This window comes from Hypoxylon fragiforme (assembly GCF_022984875.1).
Source record: "Hypoxylon fragiforme strain CBS 206.31 chromosome Unknown GGS25scaffold_6, whole genome shotgun sequence".
NCBI classification, from domain to species: domain Eukaryota; kingdom Fungi; phylum Ascomycota; class Sordariomycetes; order Xylariales; family Hypoxylaceae; genus Hypoxylon; species Hypoxylon fragiforme.
The window spans coordinates 3,359,351-3,383,955 of NW_026054761.1; the positions used below are offsets into that span (position 1 = coordinate 3,359,351).

General features: G+C 49.5%; 9 protein-coding genes across 9 annotated transcripts; 6 read left to right on the forward strand and 3 right to left on the reverse strand.

Moving 5' to 3' along the window:
• The first annotated feature begins 745 nt into the window (after positions 1 to 745).
• On the forward strand, positions 746 to 5,232 carry GGS25DRAFT_497282 (potassium/sodium eff). Its single transcript, XM_049261607.1, has 3 exons — positions 746 to 1,847; positions 1,941 to 3,897; positions 3,964 to 5,232. Exons 1-3 carry the CDS (start codon positions 1,351 to 1,353, stop codon positions 4,744 to 4,746), a joined length of 3,237 nt encoding a protein of 1,078 aa, XP_049116149.1. The 5' UTR covers positions 746 to 1,350; the 3' UTR covers positions 4,747 to 5,232.
• Positions 5,233 to 6,411: 1,179 nt separating this feature from the next.
• On the forward strand, positions 6,412 to 7,485 carry GGS25DRAFT_523277 (uncharacterized protein; the record flags this gene model as incomplete). Its single annotated transcript, XM_049264401.1, has 5 exons — positions 6,412 to 6,589; positions 6,763 to 6,889; positions 6,949 to 7,162; positions 7,228 to 7,381; positions 7,445 to 7,485. 5 exons carry the CDS (start codon positions 6,412 to 6,414, stop codon positions 7,483 to 7,485), a joined length of 714 nt encoding a protein of 237 aa, XP_049116150.1.
• Positions 7,486 to 7,528: 43 nt separating this feature from the next.
• Positions 7,529 to 9,788, reverse strand: GGS25DRAFT_532839 (uncharacterized protein; the record flags this gene model as incomplete). The annotated part of the gene is made up of 6 exons (XM_049265623.1): positions 9,462 to 9,788; positions 8,901 to 9,405; positions 8,488 to 8,824; positions 8,295 to 8,382; positions 7,940 to 8,224; positions 7,529 to 7,825 (listed from the first exon to the last, which is right to left on the reverse strand). Exons 1-6 carry the CDS (start codon positions 9,777 to 9,779, stop codon positions 7,529 to 7,531), a joined length of 1,830 nt encoding a protein of 609 aa, XP_049116151.1. The 5' UTR covers positions 9,780 to 9,788.
• A 1,659-nt stretch (positions 9,789 to 11,447) lies between these two features.
• GGS25DRAFT_497283 (ubiquitin-conjugating enzyme) lies at positions 11,448 to 13,225 on the reverse strand. The gene is made up of 3 exons (XM_049261608.1): positions 12,791 to 13,225; positions 12,640 to 12,719; positions 11,448 to 12,572 (listed from the first exon to the last, which is right to left on the reverse strand). The coding sequence occupies exons 1-3, from the start codon at positions 12,815 to 12,817 to the stop codon at positions 11,885 to 11,887; spliced, it is 795 nt and encodes a 264-aa protein (XP_049116152.1). The 5' UTR covers positions 12,818 to 13,225; the 3' UTR covers positions 11,448 to 11,884.
• Positions 13,226 to 13,823: 598 nt separating this feature from the next.
• On the forward strand, positions 13,824 to 15,589 carry GGS25DRAFT_514907 (outer membrane protein, OMP85 family; the record flags this gene model as incomplete). Its single annotated transcript, XM_049263032.1, has 4 exons — positions 13,824 to 13,856; positions 13,924 to 14,031; positions 14,100 to 14,286; positions 14,355 to 15,589. The coding sequence occupies 4 exons, from the start codon at positions 13,824 to 13,826 to the stop codon at positions 15,587 to 15,589; spliced, it is 1,563 nt and encodes a 520-aa protein (XP_049116153.1).
• A 304-nt stretch (positions 15,590 to 15,893) lies between these two features.
• GGS25DRAFT_532845 (FAD dependent oxidoreductase) lies at positions 15,894 to 18,448 on the forward strand. The gene is made up of 5 exons (XM_049265624.1): positions 15,894 to 16,670; positions 16,776 to 17,060; positions 17,170 to 17,395; positions 17,503 to 17,615; positions 17,711 to 18,448. Exons 1-5 carry the CDS (start codon positions 16,229 to 16,231, stop codon positions 18,109 to 18,111), a joined length of 1,467 nt encoding a protein of 488 aa, XP_049116154.1. The 5' UTR covers positions 15,894 to 16,228; the 3' UTR covers positions 18,112 to 18,448.
• An 891-nt stretch (positions 18,449 to 19,339) lies between these two features.
• Positions 19,340 to 21,715, forward strand: GGS25DRAFT_497294 (uncharacterized protein). The gene is made up of 6 exons (XM_049261609.1): positions 19,340 to 19,853; positions 19,936 to 20,302; positions 20,376 to 20,493; positions 20,569 to 20,633; positions 20,689 to 21,279; positions 21,396 to 21,715. Exons 1-5 carry the CDS (start codon positions 19,713 to 19,715, stop codon positions 21,105 to 21,107), a joined length of 1,110 nt encoding a protein of 369 aa, XP_049116155.1. The 5' UTR covers positions 19,340 to 19,712; the 3' UTR covers positions 21,108 to 21,279; positions 21,396 to 21,715.
• Positions 21,716 to 22,214: 499 nt separating this feature from the next.
• On the forward strand, positions 22,215 to 22,751 carry GGS25DRAFT_349000 (uncharacterized protein). Its single transcript, XM_049258024.1, has 2 exons — positions 22,215 to 22,349; positions 22,464 to 22,751. Exons 1-2 carry the CDS (start codon positions 22,289 to 22,291, stop codon positions 22,655 to 22,657), a joined length of 255 nt encoding a protein of 84 aa, XP_049116156.1. The 5' UTR covers positions 22,215 to 22,288; the 3' UTR covers positions 22,658 to 22,751.
• A 403-nt stretch (positions 22,752 to 23,154) lies between these two features.
• On the reverse strand, positions 23,155 to 24,033 carry GGS25DRAFT_523284 (kinase-like protein; the record flags this gene model as incomplete). Its single annotated transcript, XM_049264402.1, has 1 exon — positions 23,155 to 24,033. One exon carries the CDS (start codon positions 24,031 to 24,033, stop codon positions 23,155 to 23,157), a length of 879 nt encoding a protein of 292 aa, XP_049116157.1.
• Between the last annotated feature and the right edge of the window lie 572 nt (positions 24,034 to 24,605).

Below are 24,605 nucleotides of genomic sequence, written 5' to 3' on the forward strand. Positions count from 1 at the left end.
CCCCTTTTTCGGATTCTAGTGGAGATTGTAGCACCGAAAGATCATGTTAAGGTGTCCTAGTTGGGGACATATGTACATGTATGCAAATAACTATAGCACTCTTCTGGAATCGTTACTTTTTGAGCGAATGATTGATCGAGCTAATTGGACAAGTAGGTAGATAGGCATAGAATTGAAATATAACATAATATGAATGATGATGAGCCATTGATGGAATGCTGAAGCACATGTTGACGCACATGTTATGTTTGTTCTTTTTGTCGGAGGCGCAGCAAGTCAACGGCGTAAGAATAATTCGGATGGGAGAAATAGGTGGGGAAGGATGCCGAGGGTGCCGGGGGCGGCGTTCGCAAGGACCGAACCGGGACCAATCGTGCGAGGGACGGGTATGACGGTCTACTATGACCAGGACTATTGTATGAAATTGTATCAGAATATGTACACGTGAACACCTATGTAGGTGGCTACTGCTTCTAACTACTACCTACTAACTAGTAGTAGACGTTCCCTGTTAAGTCCATCGCACCTTCTTGCTCTTCTACTAAGTATACACGTATATCCATATGTACTAGGTAATATGTACAGTACATACCCAGAAGTATTCCTCCCAAGACTCCAACCATGACTTCCATGTTCTTGGGTCTTCTTGGCTTTCCCTAACAAGTAAAGTGTCGCCTCATTATATCCACCTGCCGAGCAATAGACTTGCAGGGTCTTCCCAGACAAGTATCAAAAATGCTAAAAGGGAAGAAGATTTGACAAGGATGAAGAAGCTTCCTCTTGTCATTTCTAACGCCATTTCTACTTCCATTTCTGTACTTGGACAGGTCGGAGCATTGACATCTGCACTTATCTTCCGCGTCTTACCATCTTCCCATCATCAAGCCAATCATCTATTATCTAGGCCTCTCTACCAAGTATCCTAGTAACTAACCTGCCTGTTAACTTAACATACCATCTCCATGCTTCCGTTACCCATCACTCCGTTTGTTTGGAAAGCCAATCGTCGTTATTCTTCTTCCGCCATTCCCTGTTCTGTTATGCACTCTTCCAATAGCATATGACGAGGCCTAGACGCCAATCAATGCCTACCATACCGATACTATGCCCAATCCGCCTCACTTGTGTCCAGTGCCCCCCCTTGGCGCATCTTACATTACTATGTAGTAGGAACTACATGGACACTGCACAATGGACGAACTCGGCGGGGTAGACGAGGGTCAGTACGTCGTATTATATCTACCTCGTCCCCCCCACGATCTCGTCTCGGCTCCGACCTTTTTAGACCCTATTCTTTTTACGGATTCTTCAATCCATATCAGCAGTTACTAGCTACTAACCAACACTTGAATGGGTATAGAGGACCAACTTGTTGTCGAGGAGTCGACTGAACCTCCTATATGTGGCCACGCCCATGCCGTACACGATTCTTTGCCTGGGCACAACGACCAGGGCACATCAACTACAACTACCGCTGCCATTCCTCCTACCACTAGCAGTGTAACTGGTTCACCAAACCCAGCTCCTAGTGAGAAGGCCGCCTCGTCTCTCGCAGATGAAGGCTATATTGAGCCACACACCCTAACAGTTGAGGATCTAGAGCAGCGTCTCAAGACCGACGTTCAAAATGGCCTCGACGGTGGTGAGGCAGCTCGTCGCCTACAGGAAGATGGACCAAACAAAGTTGAGGGAGCTCAAGGGCTATCCATGTGGAAGATTCTCCTAAGACAGGTCTCCAACAGCTTAACTATGGTCCTCATCCTCGTTATGGCTCTCTCATTCGCCATTAACGACTACATCGAAGGTGGTGTTATTGCCGCCGTCATCTTACTCAACATTGTTGTAGGGTACGTCGAATATTATGTCCCTAGATTTGTTACCAGTACTAGCGAATAAAGGGTATCGCGTGCTTGTGCTTATGCTAAGCTAATTATCAACAGCTTCGTCCAAGATTACCGCGCAGAACAGACCATCCAATCTCTCTACGCACTATCTGCCCCGACATGCAAGATTATGCGTTCGGGGCAGATAACCACTATCAGGGCTGAATCGCTAGTAAAAGGCGATGTCGTTCTCCTTAACGTCGGTGACATTGTTCCGGCAGATCTTCGATTTGTCGACGGACTAAACTTGTCTACCGATGAAGCTTTGCTTACTGGAGAGTCGCTACCCATCAGCAAACATCCATCTATTATCCTAAACGAGGTCGAGGTTCCTCTTGGTGATCGTGTCAACATGCTATATTCCGCGAGTACTATCACTCGTGGGCGAGGCAAGGGCATCGTTGTTGCCACGGGAATGAAAACCGAAGTGGGAAAGATTGCTCAACTACTGCGAGCAAATCCCAACTCAAGTGAAGATTTGTCCCTAATGGGGGCATACTGGAAGCGCTTCAAGGCTAATACGCGCAGCATTCTTGGATTGGAGGGCACACCCCTTCAAGTCAAGTTGAGCAAGTTTGCTTTAGTCCTTTTCGCCCTTGCAATTCTACTCGCCGTCATCGTATTCTCTGCTAGTCTCTGGAACATTGACGACGAGGTTCTCATCTACGGTATATGTGTGGGCGTTGCGGTCATTCCTGAGTCTCTCATTGCTGTCCTAACCATTAGTATGGCGGTTGGGACGAAGGCTATGGCGAAAGGCAACGTAATCGTGAGAAATCTTTCAGCTCTAGAGGCCGTTGGAGGAGTAACCAATATCTGCTCCGACAAAACGGGTACCTTGACGCAAGGAAAAATGATCACGAGGAAAGTCTGGCTCAAGAACGGGTCCGCCGCTACCGTCGAAGCTTCCACTCATCCCTTCGACCCCTCCAGCGGCGTTGTCACTTGGAACGATGAGCCATCTAAGCCCCAAGACTCCATAACGTGCATCTCTCGACTACCACCTTATGCAAAGAAATTTGTTGAGTGTTTATCACTTTGCAACAATGCTACGGTGACAGATGGGAAATCGGCACCGACTGACGACGCCGCCGAAACATCAACCACTTCTACGGTTACGGCCTCTAACTGGACTGCTGTGGGTGAGCCTACCGAGATTGCTCTCCAAGTCTTCGCAATGCGTTTTGGCATGAGCAGGACCTCGGTGTCTCAGACTAACGATTTACATCTAATGGCGGAGCATCCCTTTGACTCTTCATTCAAGCGTATGACTGTCGTATATGCATCTCGAAGCTCTAGCGAGGCTGATGTTTATACCAAGGGCGCGCTGGAAGCTGTGCTTCCATTGGTAGATGCATCCGACGAAGAAAAAGCCGAATTCATCGCCAAGGCCGAGTCGATTGCTGCTGAAGGCCTCCGAGTACTCTGTGTTGCCCACAAAACCGTTAAGAATGAAGTTGGTCTCAGAGATGTCCGTGAAGCTGCTGAAAGTCACCTGACACTTTTAGGTCTTGCTGGCCTATACGATCCTCCTAGACTTGAGACGGCGGACGCGGTAAAAAGGTGTAAGATTGCGGGTATATCTGTCCACATGCTTACTGGCGATCATATCAAGACAGCAACAGCAATTGCACGTGAAGTCGGCATCCTCGGAAATGACCTCACTACTGCTGAGGCAGCCAATGCCACCATGCCTGCGGCTGTCTTCGATGCCCTGACTGACTCTGAGGTTGACCAGTTGGAGAAACTCCCACTGGTATTAGCTCGCTGTAGCCCGTCAACGAAAGTGCGCATGGTCGAAGCAATGCATCGCCGTAAAGCATTTTGCGTTATGACTGGGGACGGTGTCAACGATTCGCCTGCCTTGAAAAAGGCAGATGTTGGCATCGCCATGGGTCTCAATGGCAGTGATGTAGCCAAGGAGGCTGCCGACATGGTTCTCACTGACGACAACTTTGCTTCCATTGTAACTGCCGTCGAAGAAGGAAGACGTCTGTTTGATAATATTCAAAAGGTAAAGTTTCTTATTCCCTTCCTAAACTTGAGGAAGCACTATTGACCAGATTATATGCATATGCAGTTTTTACTTCATCTTCTGGTCTCCAATATTGCTCAGGTAATTCTCCTGCTTATTGGTCTCGCGTTCAAGGATGATGAAAATAAATCGATATTTCCGCTATCACCCATCGAAATTTTATGGGCAAACTTGATCACATCATCCTTCTTAGCCCTTGGCCTGGGCCTAGAGGAGGCTCAACCAGACATCATGCTACGGCCACCACATGACCTCAGTATTGGTATCTTCACGAAAGAGATTATCATTGACAAGATGGCGTATGGCTTCTTCATGGGCGGTCTGTGTATTGCCGCGTTTACCTCGGTCATATATACGCCCATGGAAGATATCTACGATGAGCCACTAATCTACAGTACGTTAGGGTACAATTGCAACGAAGAGTACAATCCATCCTGCAGTAATGTTTTCCGGGCTCGAGCTACAACGTATGCCACCCTCAGCTTCCTCTTACTCGTCACGGCATGGGAGGTCAAGCACTTCACTCGCTCCCTTTTCAACATGTATCCAGAAATGTACACCGGTCCTTTCTCAGTGTTCAAAACGGTCTGGCGAAACAAGTTCCTCTTTGGGGCAGTGCTTGGTGGCTTCGTTATCACATTTCCAGTCATATACCTACCCGTCATCAACAAGATCGTATTCAAACACGAAGCTATCGGTATAGAGTGGGCTGTGGTAGGCGCATGTGTTATAGTGTACATTGCCCTAGTGGAGACGTGGAAGGCTGGGAAGCGGCGATTTGGTAAAGGTACCATCGTCCATGGTCAAGTTGCTGCTAGCAGTGCTTAGGCGCCATACATAGGTATCTACTTAGGTAGGTAGTAACTATATGAGTGCTTCTTAGGAGTTCCTCCGAAGCAGTCATGAGTTTGCCAGTGGTCGGATTTGGTCAGATCCAAGGAAGTCTGGAATAGGCAAATAAAAAAGGAGGGCATGGATCTTCTTGTTGTTTTCTTCGTTTCCCAGTCTTCACTCAAGTTATCACGTTAAGTGCGGGAGATTGCGGTGGAATTTTCCCTGGTACAAAACAGGATGTATTCGTTTAACAGTTGCAGTTTGGGGTGTTGGATACTTCACATATGAACCAACTAAGTACCGCATGATGGTTACAAGTTTAGGTGTCGAGGAGCCATTACTATCATTAACATCCATAGCTATACGATATACTTAGCAAATATTAACTATATTCATTCCTTATACATAGACAATTAGTATGATTGTTGGTTGTGGTATGGAAATCGTGAGACCGTTTTTGTTCACGAACTAAGCTTTTAGGCAAGCAATGCCAACTACACATGTCACAAGGCGCAAACTAGAAGACGTAGAAGTTAGAATACCATCGTTGTTGCGCGGGGATCTCTTAACATATCCCTGAAGACTATGGAAGCTATCTATACATGTAAATCGTCTTTGTTCTATCTAATCATTCTAATCCTCCTCCCTTCTCTGTAGACCCCTTGTACACCCTTGTCAATACATGTTTGTCTGTTATGTTTGCATCCGATATGCCGATATAAACGAGAGGACATTCAATGAGCGATCAATCAATCATTCACCCTTTTGGCGTAGGTATTGGTAAAAAATGTTGACAGTAGGTACAGTTTGTCAGGGAATCCAGGAAAACAGATGATAGGTACCTAGTAGGTTTTTGCTTGTGTGGTTGGCGGTGGGAAAGCAAAAGAAAAGGGGGGGGTTATGTAGGTGGGTATCTTGACTCGCGACGGAACCCGGCCACGGCAGTGCTTTGGATAATCAACTTTGGGGGTTGGGACCCGTAGGTAACTAGGTACCATGGAGCGAAAACCATAGATAGGTACCTACCCAGGTGTGTCGATGAAATGTCCAAGGGCTTCTGATACGGCCGAAGGTATTCGTTGCCGCGGTGTGGGCGGGTATAGGGAGGGGAGGGAGTATGTTCAGGGTCAGAGTGTGTGAGAGAGAGGAGATCATTTGCGTGGTGCCGGTGTGAGCGATCGCTTCGTGGGCTCACATCGGCGTCACGCGGTATCGCGATAATGATCAAGAGTGTTGTTGTAGTGCCTAGGTACTAGGTTACCAGCAGCAACGTGTTTCGCAGGCTGCTGCTGCTGCCGCTTCCTACCTACCTACGCCGAGAAAGATTGGCGGGAAGGAGGTTCTTGTCTCGGTATGGTATAGATGTGGATGGTTGATCTGGCGGAGGCGGACGTGTCGTTTCTTGTCACCCGTACAGATGGCGCAGTTGGCAGAAAGACTAACAGATCAGCGACCAGGGGCGGGTGAGAACAGCAAGCAGCACGGCAAATACGCCTAGGTATCTCGAATTGAAGCGCTCGCCGCATAGCGGCTTTCTCGACACGCTCCCCCCAATGGTCATGCTGTCAAGGACGCCAAAGGAAGCCTAGGGCGATGGCAAACCCCAGGCTAACCTAAGCTGTGCCCGCTATGACTTATGACTAAAACCAACTGAGTGAGATGCGGCTTTCCAGTCAAAAAACCGCGGCGCACACGGCCGCGGTCTTGTGGTGGCTATGGAAGCGGGTCCCGACGATAGAGTTCGGTATCGATGTCGGCGCCGAGACGAGACCAGACCAGACCACTGATGGTGCTGTTGAGGATGTCCACGCCACCCCCTCAGCTTCTGATGCCGAGGGTTGGTGATAGGTATAGGGAAGCACAAGCCAACGGACCCATTTCAGCCGCTTGGGTGGGTATTTGCAACGGGCTCCCTACGAGGCCAACGCCAGTAGGTAAGCCACCGAAGTTCGTAGTGGGACTTTCGACGCGACACGCTTGTTGGGGAATCAGAATAGTGTCTTACTCAAGGATTGAGAAAGCCCGACAGCCCCCAAGAGTGTGGGAGCTTGGCTGGCCTTGGCCACGGCCACCAGCCGACCACCACCGCTGTTGGGGTGGTCTTGTTTCTGCAACAGAGAGGCCCCGGAACTCCCTGGTTAGTGTAAGGACTCGATCGATGATTCCCAGTAGGAAATATCGGCTGAGCGTACCTAGGCACATGTGCATCGCCGCCGGCGTCCGAGCCAGGAATCTCGTCGTGCTCGATGCGCGACGGTTCCGGGCTCAATCGATAGCTGCTCTGAGAACGGCAACGGTGATGGCAACCGAGCAAGCCCAAAAATCAATCAATCAACCAACCGAGCAGCTAGCTGTAGAGATCAACGAGGTGCCGACAGTTGAGGTGAGGTCATCGAGTGACCCGCGTAGGGTAGGCATCCGGACCGCGGCAAGAGCAAGCCGCGGTCGCGGTGTTGGGTATGGATTGTTGGTTAGATGGATGCCGAGACCGCGGACGTGGATGTCCACGGTCTCGGCGCCGGGGTGACCATCGACGAGATGCTGGCCCATCTCGCCGCCGAGAGGCTGTCGATGAGGCTTTCGACGCTGCTCTCTCGGCCTCCGAATCCTCGGGTGCTGCGGAGTGGTTGTGGGGGGGGGGGGGGGGGGGGGCGACTGTGGAGGGTTGCTGCTTTCAGCTAACCCCCCACAGTGTCTGAGGTCTTCGTTTGCGTAGCCAAGATCTCTGCGTGATTGTTGAATCCGGCTTTGGGCACGTTCTTTAGAACTTCGAAAGCTATGTTGCCAACCCCCGAGCCGCACCCGCCATGATTAGGAGGTGGCGTTTAGCTCTATACCGCGGTAGGTCGCGGTCGCGTGGTCGGGAGGCCGTCAATGAGATGGTGTGGAATGTCGACGCTGAGACCGCCGGTGTAGATGTCGACGGACTCGACGCCGGGAGGCTGTGGGTGGGAGTGTTGAGGCTCTCGACGCTACTCTCTCGGCCTCCGAATCCTCGCATGTTGCGGGTAGGCCGAGAGGCGGCTGATTTGGGCCGTGGCGGGATGTCGCTTTCAGCTAACGCCTCATCATGCTAGAGTCCTCCGCATGCGTTGCTAGAGGTTCATCGTAGTACTCCCCAGGAAATGGGTCAACTTACTTTAAGAAACCCTTGGAAGACCTGCCTAAGTACATAGGTATGTCGAACCTTAGGCCGCGCCCCGCCGTAACTTGGACGTATCTCCCAGTCCAGAACCGCGGTATGTTGCGGTCGCGTGGTCGGGAGGCCGTCGAAGGGGTTGTTGATAGTTCGACATCCAGCGGGTGTCGATGACTCGATTAAGCATGTCAACGCTTCCCGTGCATCCGGCTGCTCAGGTAGAGCGGATGCACGGGAAGCGTCGCGATGCGAGTTACTCCCCGTAAACCGGATTGCTTTGCGTTCGCAGCTAGGCTCTCCATGTAGGCAACTGTTAAGAAGGGACGTAGACATCTTGAATGCTTGGGTCAGTGACGTAGCAAGCCAAAGGCAGGTGAGGCCTCCGGGCCAAACCGCGACATACCGCGGTCGCGTGATGGTCGAGACAGTCTATGGTTCTGCTAAGCGTTTCAGGACCAAGACCGTTGATAGAGCAGACGAGCGCCCCGACGCTTCATGCATGCCACTTGCAGGCCTGACGGCCGCGGACCGGTCAGGGGCCGTCGGAATTGGAAATGCGAGGTTATTTATTTGCTTCGCAACCCTTTTGTTAATACCAGAGGCCTGTGCGTGAGCAGCTATGTTGAGCCCATCTACAGCATGCTTTAAAGTGATGATGCTCTTCGTCGTTTGTTGGGTTGCCTGGATGATTGCTGTTGTTGTTGGGTAGAGGCCGGCGGATTGGAGGTGCGTGATGGTGGCTTGCAAGCATGGACGTCTCGCATGCTCGCTGCTGTCCTGGCACGCGGCAGAAGGGGGAGGGGGAGGAGCCGTCCATGCCTTCGGGATCTCGGTCTTTGTTGTGACCCTGTGTGAGTTTGATTTTGTCGAGGGGACCGCGGAGGGCCGCCATGGCAAGATCGATTGTTGTCGATCGGATTGCCTGGGCGATTTCTGGATTGGGGATAGGTTAGTAATGAACTATAATGTGAAAATCAGGTAGTAGTAGTGGGTGATTGTAAGTACTTACCGATGAACCCCTCAGGCAACGCCATGCTCCTGAGCTCCATGCCGTCGACGTCGACCAGCTCGCCCAACTCATTGACCTCTGTGCTGACAATGAGGGCGTCAGCCATGTTGCAGAAGAGCTCGCTGTCGCCCAACGTCCAGGCGACAAAGAGAGCCTTGTGGCAGAGGTTGTATGGCGCGGTGATACGGTACTCGGACAATCCCTTCATCCACTTATCAGCCCACGGGTAGATGAGGTGAGTGCACTTGTACTGGGAGACGACAAGTGCAATCTCGTATAGTTCATCGAGGCTGAGTGTGTCCGGTATACGGTTGAACTGGTAGTGGACGATGCTGAACAGGGTGTTCAGGGCAGCGTAGTCGCCATCGACGTACATCATGCCCTCACGCACGCCGCCGTGGTCCTGAGTGCACACGTTTCCGTATACCATGACCCGCCGCACAGGTGAAGCTGAGGCGAGGTTCGCCGACAGCACCTTGGACATGATGGTATGTCCCGCGGGGGTCTGGATAGGGACAATAACGTGGCAGTTATCATATGTGGGATTGAGCAAGTACTAACCGAGATCTCTCCATCGGCAGCAGCTTCGCGAGGAAGAGCCCCGACAGAAGGAGTCTGTATGATAGTCTTTTGTGGCGTTTCAATGCCGGAAAAAGAATCAATACCGGAGAGCTGATCCATGTTAACGTTGTCGAAGAATGTAGTGCTTGCAATGGTGTCAGCCGCAGCATCGACGGGGCCAACGACGATCGCGGTATTGCCCATCTGGGTTTCGGCAGCCGCCGCAGTAGAGCGTGCGACGGTCATGTTATCCGATACCGGAGAAGAGGAGTCGGCGAATTGGCAAAGTAGGGGGGAGGAATGCGGGAGTTTATCCATGTTGACTCGAGTACAGTCGATCTTGCGTTCCAGTGTACTCTCACTCTCATGCTCACATCCACGCTCACGTCCACGCTCATGGTGACGCTCATGAGAGACAACCTCAGAAGACGAAGGCATTGTAGGAGATGGTGTCTTGCAATGGGTGTGCCAGAGGGGATTGAGAGTGTGGTGTGGAATATTACAACAGTAGTCAGGGCCGACCTTGCTGATCCTAGCGGCGTCCAATGTTGGGGTCTTTCATGAAATCCCTTAACGTGGACGAGAAGTGTGTGTCCGAATGTGAGGGTTTTTCACATAGGATAGAGCAGAAGGATAAGATCGGAGTAGGGCAGGGTAAACAAGAGGGTATGAGGGTAAGCGGGTGTAGAGAGTAGAAGGCCAATATGGCGTGTAGAAGAACAAGAGAATTGACGATCCAAGCGTGGGTGTGAAGGTATTTCAAGAAATACATGAATAAGTATTAATGTGAAATAGATATCCGAACGTGAAGATGCGTCGGGTGGTAGAACATAGAAAGGTAGAGTAAAGTAGGGTAGGGTAGGGTAAACAAGAGGTAGAAGAGTGTAAGGCGTCAAAGGTGTTTGCAAATCTTTTTTGAAAATTCACAATCTAGAGGGGAATGTGAAATACAAGAATACCCTTCAAATAATAATAATAATATTTGGCAGTTGTAGTGGATTTGTAGTAGAAGAAGAAGGCGGTTCCAAGTGTTGTTGGGTAGGTGTATTGGAGAAGTAAACAAGGAAAAGCGTTGTATGAAACGGAACCGCAAAAATAACTAAAATAAATAAATAAGTGAACGTTGCGGATGGAGTGGAGGGAAAGAAGAAAGGTTGATGACGGGTAGGATCAGAAAAATATTTGTTTATATACTCGCCACCGGCAGGACAGACGAGTGGTGCCTGAGGGATGAGAGACGCCTGAGGCACAAGCGGTGCCTAAGGATACAGACAGATACAGCTGTAGCGATGGATAGGATCAGACAGTTTGTATACTCTCCGCCGGCGGGACAGACGAGTGATGCCTGAGGAACAAGAGATGCCTGAGGATACAGACAGATACAGCTGTAGCGGCGGGTAGGATTAGATAGACATTTGCTTATATACTCTCCACCGACTAGACAAACGAATAATGCCTCAGGGACAAGTGATGCCTGAGGAACAAGAGATGCCTGAGGATACATACAGATACAGCTACAGTGCGTATAGGCCGTACAATAGACTCTCTGTACCTATCCAAGTACTAGCAATGGTAGGCAACCTTGGAGCCTTAGAAGCTTCTGTGCCTAAGGTTGCGTGGGAAAATGCCCCTATCTCCACGAGTACCGTCAGGGGAGGGCACGGTAGACATCTACCTCGACGCCGGAGCCAGTCAAGTAGTGAATGAAACACTGTCTACCTAGGTAGACACACACACACACTCCTATATACTCTGTGAACGACATTATTGGTCTACCCAACTTACACCTTGCCGACAGAGGGCTTGGGGTTCTTACATTTGATATCAATTTGGAAGATACGGATCTATATGCATAAAATATTATGTACTTGGGCAGATAACCAGTATACATCTACTCTGGGACACTACGTGATACGTCCTTACTGGCCTGGAATTGTATATATCTACTGTCTAGGGATATGGACTCAAGGCATGACAGGTGACGCATGATGTGTGAATGGATTCAACAAAGGGCACCCGGGCTTATGTTAAAGTAGTGCGCGTTCTGAATTCATCATAGTAGCAGCTGAAGCTAAGTAGGTTCCTAGTAGGTACCTTCTCTATGATACACGAAGATCAATATCCACAAGACTCAGCTGGGGCTTTCCCAACCCTTACTCTGCATGTTGTACTCCTGATTGAGTCCTGATGAGGCCCTCGTCGCGAAATCTTTTGAAATCAGTCTATGTCCGCCTGAAAACCACCAACCTGTATATTTCAGATAAAGTGAAGACCGAAGACGCCATAGCAAGTAAAGACAAGACCGAGCAGCAGACCGAGCAGCAAGAAAAAGATGATTGCCTTGCCTTGCCAAGCCTCCCCCACTTCGGCAAGGCAATATAAAAATAGGAGAGCATCCACGATTATTCCACGACTGTGTTTAATTATGGCGTAGTGCCCTCTCCCTCTCCCAGAATACGTGCAATTAGCACGTAAACAAAGATGACACCTCCAAAGACCAGCAGCTTGTTGTGGCTTAGCCATCCTGTACCGGCATCTCTTTGTTGAACAACGGCATCGACAACGGCTTGGGTTTGACCACCGCTGCTACCGGCGATGCCTAGCTGTGGTCCACAAGAGTTACCTCCATTTCTAGCGCCTGTAGCCGCATCGACATTATTCTCCGTCATCCAGTGCCAGTTCTCCTGGTCGATCTCTGGCCACTCGGATCTGAACTTGGCACCACCATCTCCGACCTTCACGTTTCCTTTCTGTGCTGGGTTCTTGCCGTGTGAGCCACCTCCCGTCGAGTTCCACCACCGGGATCGTGCTGCGAATATTCTACGCTCATGAGCTGTGGCCGAAACTGAGCCAGTTGTCATTTCTTCCGATGTCATGAACGATAGCAGGCCAATCAAAATCGTCGAGACCTCCCATGCTGGATTGAATGAACGTGGGTGGAAGTCGGAAATGGAAAGGCAGAGTCGCGTTGATGGTTGGAAACGGCCAGACGGCGTGTGCATTCGAATAGCGGGAGGCGCAAAGGGATAGTTGGGAGGAAAGATTAGAGTTCCCCAGTATTGACCATTATGATAGGGGGTGTCCTCGGGACCGGTGATTATGTAGTGCCACCTAATTCAGTCAGTCATGCGAAAGGTAGCGGAAGGTAGCGGATAGTAGCGAGAACAAGGGGACGCACTCAAGAATGTTAGATTCCGATGGGTGAGCACTGATATATGGAGGAGGGTTTTCCGATATGGTCTTGTACTCTCGAGCCAACTAGATAGGAGTTAATATGTATATGTAAGTCATGCAGTATGCTTCTTAAACAATAGGAATCAGATACATACACGTTTGCTTGCCTGCTTGCTAGCCATGACGTCTTCAGTTGGTTATTATCGTGGTTTGCTGTGAGGGTATGGGGGGTATCTCGAAAAGGAATGGTGCCACGATAGCGCGTCGTTTTATGGTTGCTTTTAAGTATGAGGTAATGAACAAGATTAATTGTATGGATGATGTTCAGAAGGTAACGAAGGAATAAAAAAAGAAAAAGAAAAAGTAATAAAAAGGTTGAGTGCTAATCGCTACCAGAGGCGATCGCGTAGGAGTGATTTGGGAAAGGAGGGGAGGGTTGGGGATAGTTGGTTGGTTGTAGTAAGGCGAATGAGGCTGATGATGATGATGATGAGAGGGAAGACTCGGGAAAGAAAAGAGAGTGAGTGCAGTAAATTGAGTGAGTGCACTGAGAGAGACTAAGAGAGACAGGCTGACAGGTCAATGGGTCTAGTTAAACTCCAGTGCACAAGTACCACTGTATTGTAAGCCGATAACGCCGATAAGGACAACTTCGCCTGAACCTTGACCGTTAGCGTCGGGTCTAACGCCACACTTGCCTACTAATCAATGCTTATATCATCCATGGATATGACGAATTACATGTAGGTTCAATGCTACGTACCAGTACGATGTTCCGTTAAATTTTAATCCGTACAAAAGTCAAAGACATTAGTTACACAGTACAAAGTACTTAGACAAAGTACTTACCTAACTAGTAGATACTAAACCTTAGGTACCTTGATCCTTGTACTTCACATTGCCGAATTCAATTCAATATCTTTAGTGAATAACTAACTACCTAGGTTAGGTAACTAGTTATCAGCAGCAGTATTTGCGACTTGGGCATCGGGATTCTTGCCCGGGCGTTACCGAGCTCAAGCTAATTCAGGCCCTGCCAACCACATGCATTTATCATTTATAGCATTTGTAGCATTTACCACTTTGAACATTTACAACTTACAAAAGTTGTTATGAGGCAGGTTTTCACATTCACACACTTACCATCATCACAGCAGAAGGGAGAAAATACGTCCCCTGCTAGCTGACATGGCTCGCAATTCTTCCTCTGAAGACGGTGATGTACGACAAACCCTGGTTTTAACATCTCAACTTTGGAAAACGCGCATATCAACTTATACAAGAATAGGTCTTCGAGGGTTTGCTCAGATCCGAAACTGCATCGGTAGAGCAAAAGGTCATAGCAGAACGAACTCACGTTCACGATGCGCAATCTGAACAACGGACACTTGAATTGGTAAGCTCTGCTATAACTATTGGGTATCATCGTTGAAGTTGTAAAACTCATATCAGATAATTACCTAGCTATCACAAAACCAAACTCTTCCCGTTACTCTCTCTTCCATTCAGATCCATGGCGCCAGTCATACGCGCAAATCATTCCTCAGTCCTTTATTCCAGCCTTTACTTCAAGATAGCAAGAATGTCGACTATACGCTGGCAGACATGTTGGAACAGGTAGGTGGAGTCGTCGAGAAACTGCAAAAGTTCGGTATGATACAACTACTTTGCCCACCTCAAAAACCTCAAAGAATTTCGTGCTAATCATGAAATATAAAGACATATTTCAACCTCAGATTCTGTTCCATTTATCCCGCCCCCCTCATCTGGATCCCTCTTCCACTCCAACAGACCTCGATGTCGCTCTTCGTGTGCGCGAAAAATCTCGACTCCTTCTCAAGACCGGTACCGAATTAGGCAATACCGAAGGATCAGCATACGGATCTCTACTCTGGCGAAATATATTTGGAGGCGCCGAGTCTTTATCGCTCAATGCGTCTGCAGGTACACGAACCAGAACTTCATACAGCGCCGAATTCAGCACCCCGATACAAAGCAATCCCAACTTGCGTTTCAGTCTCGAAGGTTTAGCAAGCAGTACGGAGAAGCCGTGGGCAAGTCATGAAGAAGTCCTCAAAAGTGGAGGGGCAAAGCTGCATTGGTTTAGGGATAGCGGGGACCGACATCAATTCGGTTATGCTGGTGCTTGGAGACAATTGACTGGCCTCGGAGCTGGAGTGAGTCCCACCGTTCGAGGTGACGCAGGGGACTCTGCCAAGAGTGCTATTTCCTACATATTCCAGCGCGAACGAAGAGATAATCCGATGCTGCCACAAAAGGGATATTTTGTCAAGACAACTACGGAGCTCGCGGGGTGGGGACCCCTAGGTGGAGATGTGGGATTCTCTAAGGCCGAATTCGAGGCTTCGGGAGCGGTCCCCATCCCTTTACCGGGGATCCGAGGGTCATCCGGCGTATCCATTGGTGCCGGCTTCCGAGCCGGTCTACTATACCCTCTTCCGTTATCCTACGGTCTTGGCGGTGCTGCACCTAGCCGAATTAACGACCGGTTTACTCTTGGCGGCCCGACAGATGTGCGAGGCTTCTCGTTGGGTGGTCTAGGCCCTAGAGATGGTGGTGATGCGCTTGGTGGTGATATCTTCGCTGCAGGGAGTGTCAACATGCTACTCCCTCTACCTCGAATTGGGCCAGACTCCCCGTTCCGCCTCCAACTATTTGCCAACGGTGGCCGGTCCGTAGCCATGAGGAGTAAAACGAAGGGGGGTGATCCCGTCGCTGGGCAACAGCTGAGTGCTGGCTCGGTGTGGGATGGCATGATCTCCGCCTCCAAGGACCTTAGTTCGGGACTTCCCAGCATCGCTGCTGGTGTAGGTCTCGTATACGCACATCCGGTAGCGAGGTTTGAGTTGAACTTTAGCTTGCCATTAGTGCTGAGGCAAGGCGAAGACGCCAGGAAGGGACTCCAGGTCGGCGTGGGAATTAATTTCCTATAACGCAATATCATTTTCGCAGGGTGCTGTGGTCCCTAAAGATGAGAAGGGGTTATTTGTTGTAAATATCTAGGTTAGATTCGTCTTTCCAGTCCTCATGCCTCCTGTAGATACCTACATATCCCTCCAATCTCCAATATCCGATGTTTTAGCATACCAAGCAAAACTTTGGGTTTTGTCTTGCCTCCTGGGCTTTAGCCCAATAGAAGAAAGGTCGTTTTGTATCGAAGCTGGAATCCCGGTTTTATAACATTTACATAAGGATATTATATAACCTCATTCTACAGCCCTTATCTTAAGATTCAGTAAGTGTCTGCTTATACTAATACATATGTCACTCATAATGCAAAGCACTATCTAATAAGGAGTGGGGATAAGTCTATACTACTAGCCAGGCCAGGTAGGGATATAATGATAGCCAGTCCATATAGATATAGATAGCGGGGTTGCTATCGCGTGCTACCGTACAGACGGGATCCCTCATCGCGAAGAACCGAACTCGGATCTAACTATTCCTCTATTCTTTTTTTTTTCTTTTTCTTTTCTGTTATATTTTCCTCTCTCTCTCTCTCTCTCTTGATTCGATTCACCCTTCCCTCCAAAACAACAAGAATCAAGAAGGGGGAAATAAAGGAAAACAAAATGCCACAAATCACCCCCACCTCGAAAATCGTCATCGTCGGCTCCGGCGTCTTCGGCATCTCCACTGCCCTCTGGCTCGCCCGCGCCGGGTACACGGACGTCTCCGTGCTCGACATGCAGGACACCGCCGCCGCCGGGTACGACCCGCTCTCCGGCATCGACTCCGCGTCTGCGGATCTGAATAAGATTGTGCGGTTTAGCTACGGCGCGGAGATCGAGTACCAGCGGCTCGCGACGGAGGCGGCGGGGTTGTGGGGGGAGTGGAATCGGGAGGTTGAGGGGGCGGAGGAGGGGGGGGGAGGGGAGGGGAGGTTGTGGTGGAACACGGGGTTCCTGCGCATGAGTGCTAGCGGGGAGCTGGGCGCGTTCGAGATCGAGACGTTGCGGAATATGGAGAAGGAGGGGATCAGGGAGTTTCAGTTCGTCTGCGACGATGACGCAGGTAGGTCCGGCCCACATCGTATTTCTTGCGCGCCTAATCTTTGGTACCTACTTTAAACCTGGGATGGTGAAAAGTTAACCGTCGAACCGTTGCGGCATGGTATAGACATCGCCCGCGCCAAAGAAAGGGGCTGGGCGCACAAGCTCGACCCGTGCCGACGACAGGAGCGGTTCGGGTCGCACAAGGCCGTGCTCGATTCCACGGCCGGCTTCGTCTACGCGTATAAGAGCTGTGCGTGGGCGCAGCATCTTGCGAGGAGGGAGGGGGTGAAGATGGTGCTGGATCCGGTGCGTGGGAAGGTGGTGGATATTGCGTCTGGTGGGGATGGTCGGCCGGTGGTGGCTACGGCGGATGGGCAGGAGCATGTCGCTGATTTGGTTGTTGTTGCTGGTGAGAAGATCCTTTTCTTTTTTTTCTTTTTTTTGGTTAAACACCTACCTACGACGAGGTGGTCGATATTCTACCATCATCATTATTATTACTGACACTTTACACACAGGAGGCGGGTGGACGCCGTCACTGATCCCGGAGGTCCAGGATCTACTCGAAACAACGGCGGGCTCGGTGGCCACAGTCCAGATCCCCAGGGACCGCGCCGACCTGTGGGAACGGTTCGCGCCGGAAAACCATCCGGTGATTTCATGGGGATCGCGGGAGGGTAAGGAAGTGTATAGTCTGCCGCGAGATGAGAATGGTGTTTTCAAGATTGGGTGGCGGAAGACTAAGTTAGTTGCCTCTCCTTTCTACGTCTATCTACCAATTTATCTGCCTGCGTAGGTAGGTAGTGTAGGTACGTGAAATCGGCTGACCAAGGTGACTGAAATAAAAACAGATGGACCAACTTCCAAGATGTTCGCGGAAACCGCATATCAGTTCCCAAGACGGCACACGTAACAGAAGAGAAGGAGACGCGGATCCCGCTTGAAGCTCTCAACGGGATAAAAGGTGAGATGCCTAGTTACATCACTTCCCTCCCCCTTTTTTTTTCTTTTCAATTTCAGGCCTATTCCTAGGCAACTAGGTCCTAACCCCCCCAACAGAGTACATCGCCCTCAACTTCCCCGAACTCACCCCCCTCGGCATCTCCTCCACGCGCCTCTGCTGGTACACCGACAGCATCGACAACTCCTTCGTCGTGGACTTCGTCCCCGGGCGCCCCGGCGTAGCCGTGTGCTCCGGCGGCAGCGGGTACGGGTTTAAGTTTTTGCCTGTGCTAGGGAGAGAGGTTGTGAAGATATTGGAGGGGAAGGGGGCGGAGACGGTTTATGGGAGGATGTGGAGGTGGAGGGGTGGTGGTGAGGATGCTGGGGGTGAGGATGGGGATGGGGATGGGGAGAGTGGTATTGATGGGAGGAGAAATGGCTTGGAGGAAGGGGAACAGGGGCCGAGGGTGTTGGCGAAGCAGAAGATGGCTGAGGTGGAGGATTGGAAGTTTACGTGAAGCAAAAGTTCTTACACAGCATCTAGGTAGATATCCTGCGGTTGGTGATTTACTTTAAGGGACTATAGATCGTACCTACATACCGCGGTCATTCGTATCCGTACGCAATGCCACGCTACGTGTCGACAATGTCTCCCTATTGTCTAGCCCCTCGCATAAAAAGTTGATGATATGCGGAGGTATGTTTTCCATCATCTCAGATTCTTCAGACAGAATTTCAAAAGAATCGCTGTTTGTTCTACTGCGACGAAATACCTATATCACTCGACCCCTGGCAACCGGCGAATTGGCACTACTAGGCCTAGGCACTACAACCTCGAGTATCTCTCCTATCATTCGTGTGACGTGCGTATCACGTACCTATATAGAATATGTTAGAGTAGGTAGCTTAAGGATCTCTTAGTTCTTAAACGGGAATTCCGGTAGGATTTAATGGTCGTTCCCCCTTTTACTTTTCAGTCAGTTCCTAGATCCCCGATTTCTTCACATGCAATTTGGCCAGACCGCAGCAACAGCTTTACTACGTAGTCAGAACATCTCGTCAAGTGTACCTACTAGGTAAGCACCATCGAAGGATAGGCTAACAAAAACCTATAAGAGAGAAACTAAGAAACAGGGGCGACGGCAAAAGTAATATGTGCTGCTAAACACCAAATTTACCCTAATACGGCCCCGCTTCTCTGAATTCCGTGCAGGTATTTACCCCCCCCCTGAGTCTTAGATCGTGAACCTCAAAAGCTTGGCCGGATCTGCTTGTAATAGCGTAATCGGCTTATATCCCAACGATTGTAATATAGGCAAATCGACCTCGAAGTTGCCTAGAAGAGGGGAAATCATCTTATCCTAATGGTAACAGGTTTTCTTTTTCTACTAGTTACCTATAACGTCTCTTGGACGTATCTCGCCCCTACGAGTCAGAGGAGTCATATCGTGCTATCCATTGAACGTATGTGCAACGAGCGCTTAATCCTTGTTCGCTCATATGGTTTCCTACAACCTATGAAGATGTGATTGGCGAGATCATTGGTAAGGGGGGCTAACGGGGGACTTAGGGGAGCTTGACACTAAAAGAATGATTTAATCTGATTGGCTGGACGACTATATTTTCTGACCAATCCGGTAATAGCGCAAAGGAGAGGATTGCCGTATGCGTCCAACTATCGTGATAAAATGGACGATGAATCTAGATAATCCCCATATCACCATTTTCTCATTCGCCGATAAAGTGTGGGATCGTTAGTTCTATTCGTCGGTAGCGCTTATGCCCGTCACGCGAAAGCCTCAAGGCCTTCTAGGCTTGTTGAACAGACGTTATTGGAGCCTGTGCCCCGGTACGGTTCACAATCTCGACCACCGATTTGCCATTGCTGCAACCATACGTTTTTTCCATATTGGGGTGTTGATCAATTTCCGGGGCGATGGCGAAGATCGGACAATTAAAATAATCAAGGAAAAGTCCACTTAGTCTTTTGGGATCTTGGTTTCCTTTTAAAACTTCCCGGTGCGCTGCTGCTGTGTCTGTGTAATCTTGGCCCCCGTTCGTCCTCCTCCTGTATGTCTCACCTTTCCGATGTCTTGTGCTTTCGACTGGTCGTAACGTGATGAATCGGGGATATCAGTTGGCTTGCGCCATGTGGGCGATGACCGCCTTCACGCTTGCCTTGGTTGCCCTTCGTTTGTACACTCGTGTGAGGATCGTCAAGTTCGTCGGCGTAGAGGATTACATGTATGCATGTACAGGTGTATGTAGGCCCCGTCTACCTGATTATTGGTGATATCAAGTCGTACCATGAATACATTGCTAATCTAAGTTGTTCTGCATAGGCATTCTTCCTCTTCTTCACCATCTTCATACAGATCTCAGTCCATCACGGACTGGGCCAAAACTACTGGCAACTCAATATCGACGACACCTCTAACGCCATCTTCTGGACATATGTCGCGAACAGCTTCGCCATCATCGGAAATGCCATGGCGAAGTTATCGATGGGGCTCTTTCTACTTCGCGTAGTTCAAACGAGGTGGCACAAGATCGCACTCTGGGGCGCTGTCATCGTCACGACCACAACGTCAATCGCGCTTACCATCATGCTCTGGAACCAGTCTACGCCGATCAAAATGAGCTGGGACCCGTTGCGGACGCCTGGGGTTTGGAATATACAGATCCAGCCTTTGAGTGTTGGGCTCGGAGGTAATTCAGCTTCTTTCTGTCGCTTGGCTGAGTTCAAGTCAAACAAAACCAGACTTCTAACGCTTCGTTATAGTATGGTCCAGCGCTTGCGATTTCTTCTTCGCTATTTTCCCTTGGTTATTTATCCGATCACTTCGCATGTCTCGGCGAGAAAAGCTTATGCTGGCTGGCGGGATGAGTCTTGGAGTGATGTAAGTCAACTCGACGGTGCCCCCTTTCGTCGGCGGGGGTTCATAAAAGTTCAATCAACTGACCTATACTCGAAGTGCTGGAGCTTGCGGAATCACTAGGACAGTGGTACTCTCCCGACTGAACGTCTTCAACTATACTTGTAAGCAGTAACTGCGAGATCGTGACACTATACAGCTAGTTAACACTTGACTTAGTAAATTTCGTGCCATACTTCGCCTGGGCCGGCGCAGAGATCGCCGTCGCCATGGTATGCATCGGCGTCCCTACCCTACGGCCACTATATCTTAAGACCAAAGGGCTGGCCAGCGCCGCGCACAACTCAACCCGAAGTCGAAACAACAACAATAACAACAAAAACAACAAAGAGCTACCCCGTTATGTGATGTACGATCGTAAAGCGATCACCCCGCCGCCCGTGGTGCGCGACTCGGGGTTCTCGCACACGCGGACAAGCTCCAACATATCGAAGCCGCCGACGGTGTACGCGAGGTCTCGGAATGATAGCGTGGAGGATATAATATCGGGGTATCAGAACGAGCACGCGGGCGTGATATGGGTGAAAAATGAGTTTCGGATGGACGAGCAAGTTGTGGATTGGCCGTTGCGCAATTGATGATGAGTGATGACTGAGGCACCAACTAGAAAATTAGAAATTGTATAACTGGGTTGGTACCTACTGGGTATGGTATACATCAGCAGACGCAAGTCGATAAGGGAATGCGGCGTTATATTATTATTATCATTCACACAAATGGATATCCGGTTATATTATCAGGGCCCCTGAGGTTAGTTACTACCGTCCAGATGAGCTTCTTGGTATCGACGACCTAAGTCTCATCACTAATAATTTTACTTTACTTCTATACCTTCAAGTAACTATGAGCTGAGACAACATCTCCAGGCCATGTCTGGTTGCATTTCCCTTTTGAGCATCAACTCCGGGGAAATATTAACAAGCATTCATATAGTCTCATATACCATCGTAAAAAAACTCTTGGAGAACTCCTGCGCGTATCAGCCGCGGTCTTCGAGAAGTGTATTTATGTCGATAGGTCCTGGCGCAGATCCGGACATTTAGGGGTTTTTCGAGAATATGGGGTAGAAGTCATCCAGGATCGCAGCTGAATATAATTGGCAGTGGGTCAAGGCATATGGTTATGATTCCCCTTTTGGCTTGTAAATCGTAACAGTGCCAGGTATGTAAGGAGGCACAGAACGAGGGGACCTATTTACAATGGCATTCAGAAACGCCAAGTAACATCTCCTTCTGAAACTCTGAAACCACGAGACGCCCCCTACAAGTTCCAGCGATCATAAGCGATCATAAGTGATCTCTTTCTTAAGCGACATCCCTTTAAGCGACTCGTTTATTGTAAGCGTTGTGAAGTTGTATTATCGTGGTAGTATACATAGGTATCGTAAACAGTCAGTTTTCCGACAGGATATCATCTTACACACTGCCAAGTGTTACAAGTCACCCCTTACCGTTACCATACTCGCTCAACATCCCATACTGGGGGCTGGAGATGCCAACAGCTCATTGCTACAGAAATGCATCTTCAACACGGACGGTGCTCCCATTCCGACCACCCACCTGATATATAAGTCACTGTTTCCTCCGACTTCGTGTAGTTAGAATTATTCTCAATATCAAACCAACAGTTTAGTTCAATTCTCAATATCCGTGCCGGTCACATTTCAATTCTTAACGCCATATCTTCACTTCTCTTCCTCAACGTCAACAAATTCCAAGCTTCAATTAGTAATAATTACCAACAATAACGTCTATTCAAAATGCAGTTCTCAAGCACCGCTATCCTTCTCTTCAGCCTTTTCGCTGGCGCCTCCATTGCCGGTAAGTCTTCTCGTCTTACGTAGTAGTATAAAGCCATAGGGAGAACTACCTTCGCTATACTTTGAACCCCCAAGCATAGATAGCTGCTAACCCAGGCATTTTTCCCCCCCACAGCACCCACGCCCGCACCCGCACCACGCAAAGGAACCAGCAGCAACATCGGCAACGGCAACGAAGCGGCATTTGAAGGCCAATTCTGTACCGACGGGGACTTCGACGGCGTTTGTCAAGCCAGCGGTCGCTGTGGACTGAGTCTCCCGCCCAACGAGTTCTCCCAGGTTTTCATCAGCGGACAATGTGGCCAGTAAAGCGGGCCAGGGAGTGGGAGTGGGAGCGTTGTTGAAGTAATTATCTCCGCTAGTTAAAGGGTTGGTAGTGGGAGATATGGAGATATGGTGCTGGGTATGCAGCTACTGTTCTTCTTTGGGCAGCTACGTACGTACTTATTACTGAGGTAGCTTTGCAAGATTACCGAAATGAAAATATACTTGTTGGTTCATTTACTAGGCATTACATTTGAACGTGAAGTGAGTTCTAGGTTGCGTTTCTGATATCCCGAGTTGCCTGTTGGCGAATCACTTATTTCTGGGCAAAGGGAACGAAACGGTTTAACTACCTAGTGGGCAATTAATTAAAAAACATTTCTACCTAACTAAGTATCTACTTAAACTAGATTCTTAACGGTTATATATAGGTACCTAGTATGTACACCACAAGCTCCCCTACAAAAACGAACTCGTTCTAAACTGTGCGCCCCACCCGTTGATGCCGTGCTTTAGGGGGCATAACGACGCCCCTTTATAGGTTACGGTCGTCTCAACATATCGGGCCTGGCTGACCGCGTGCTCTGTATCATGGTAGTGTGCGGGACTGCAGCATACGCCCTGACTATCTGCCGAGGCTTCATCCAGTGCGGGTGGCACCAGTTGTTGCAGCGGTGATGGCTAAAGAACGAGCTCATCCCGTCATGGCCGAGGTCGGAGATGCCGTACATGCCATCCACGGACATGATGGCAGGGTCGGAGAGGATGACCTCGTTGGAGTTGATGCCGCCCTGGAGATCGCAGAGGAGGAACTGCCCGCCCGACTCGGCGTAGCTGAAGTGGCTGAGGGCCTGCAAGATCTGGCCCCACGTGGTCGAGACGTCCGCCCATCCGGTGTTGCTGTTGTACTTCCGGTAGTTCTCGATGAAGGGCTCGACTAGAGCACGCTCCCCCTTCCGCTCCCCATCTGCAAACACCCATGTGCCAGGCACGTTTATTCGAATGTTTTGCAAGTCGGGATAGGCTTGGTTGAACCGGTTCATGATCTCCAGGGCCTTGTCGACGGCTGTGATGTCGAGGATGAAGTAGTCGACCTCGAAGGTGGCGCCGCTCTTGAACCACTTGACAACCCCTGTCTGTCCTGTGCGATGGCCCTTGCTGTAAGTCCCCTTGGCCACGTGCCGGAAACTTCCGTGGGCGAAAGGATGATCAAGATCATATTGGTTGATCATCATTTCGTCGGCCTTGTTGTATCTGCCGCCGTCGCGGTCACAGGCCGATAGAGTATAAGTGGCTTGGTGTCCGAGGATGCAGGTCGCACATTGTGAAGCGCCAGCACCTATAGAGTACTGGTAGGACTGGTAGGAAGATTGAGGCAGATTGCGCTTACAGGAAGCACACTGGCGCATGGTGGATGACATATCCCTTAGATTTAGACTTGATTTTGAAATTGAATTTGGCTTTGACTTTGAGTAGATATCTACTTCGTAGGTACCTATTTCAGATTTGAAGATTGAAGTTACGATAAATTATTACTGATGAGAGTTGATGATTGGTATTGAATTGCTCTCTAAAAGCATTCAAGGGGTTACATGGCTATTTATAAAATATTTTCCCTCATATTCCGTACACAGTTGTCATGAATCTATGATATCCCAGGATATGCTGGCAATCACTTGATATATGAGCCCTATTTCTTGTTGTTTTCAGCATGTCTGGCCTGGTTTCAGCCTAGATAGCGTATTTGTCTCTGTACTGGGTAAGGCATCAGTCATATTAGATTTTACCGCTACGCCAGAAGGCGAATGATTGATCTCTCATTGATTGTCTTTAAGTTTCTGTCCGTATATCTGACAAGTCATTCATAGGGAGCAAAACGGAGACAAGGGGAAATCCAAAGAGAAGATACGGAAAGAGAGATAGAAAATGAAAAGGACAAGAACAGACCTAAAGGGACACCTAACCTTAGGCTACTCGTATGGCCTTTAGCTAT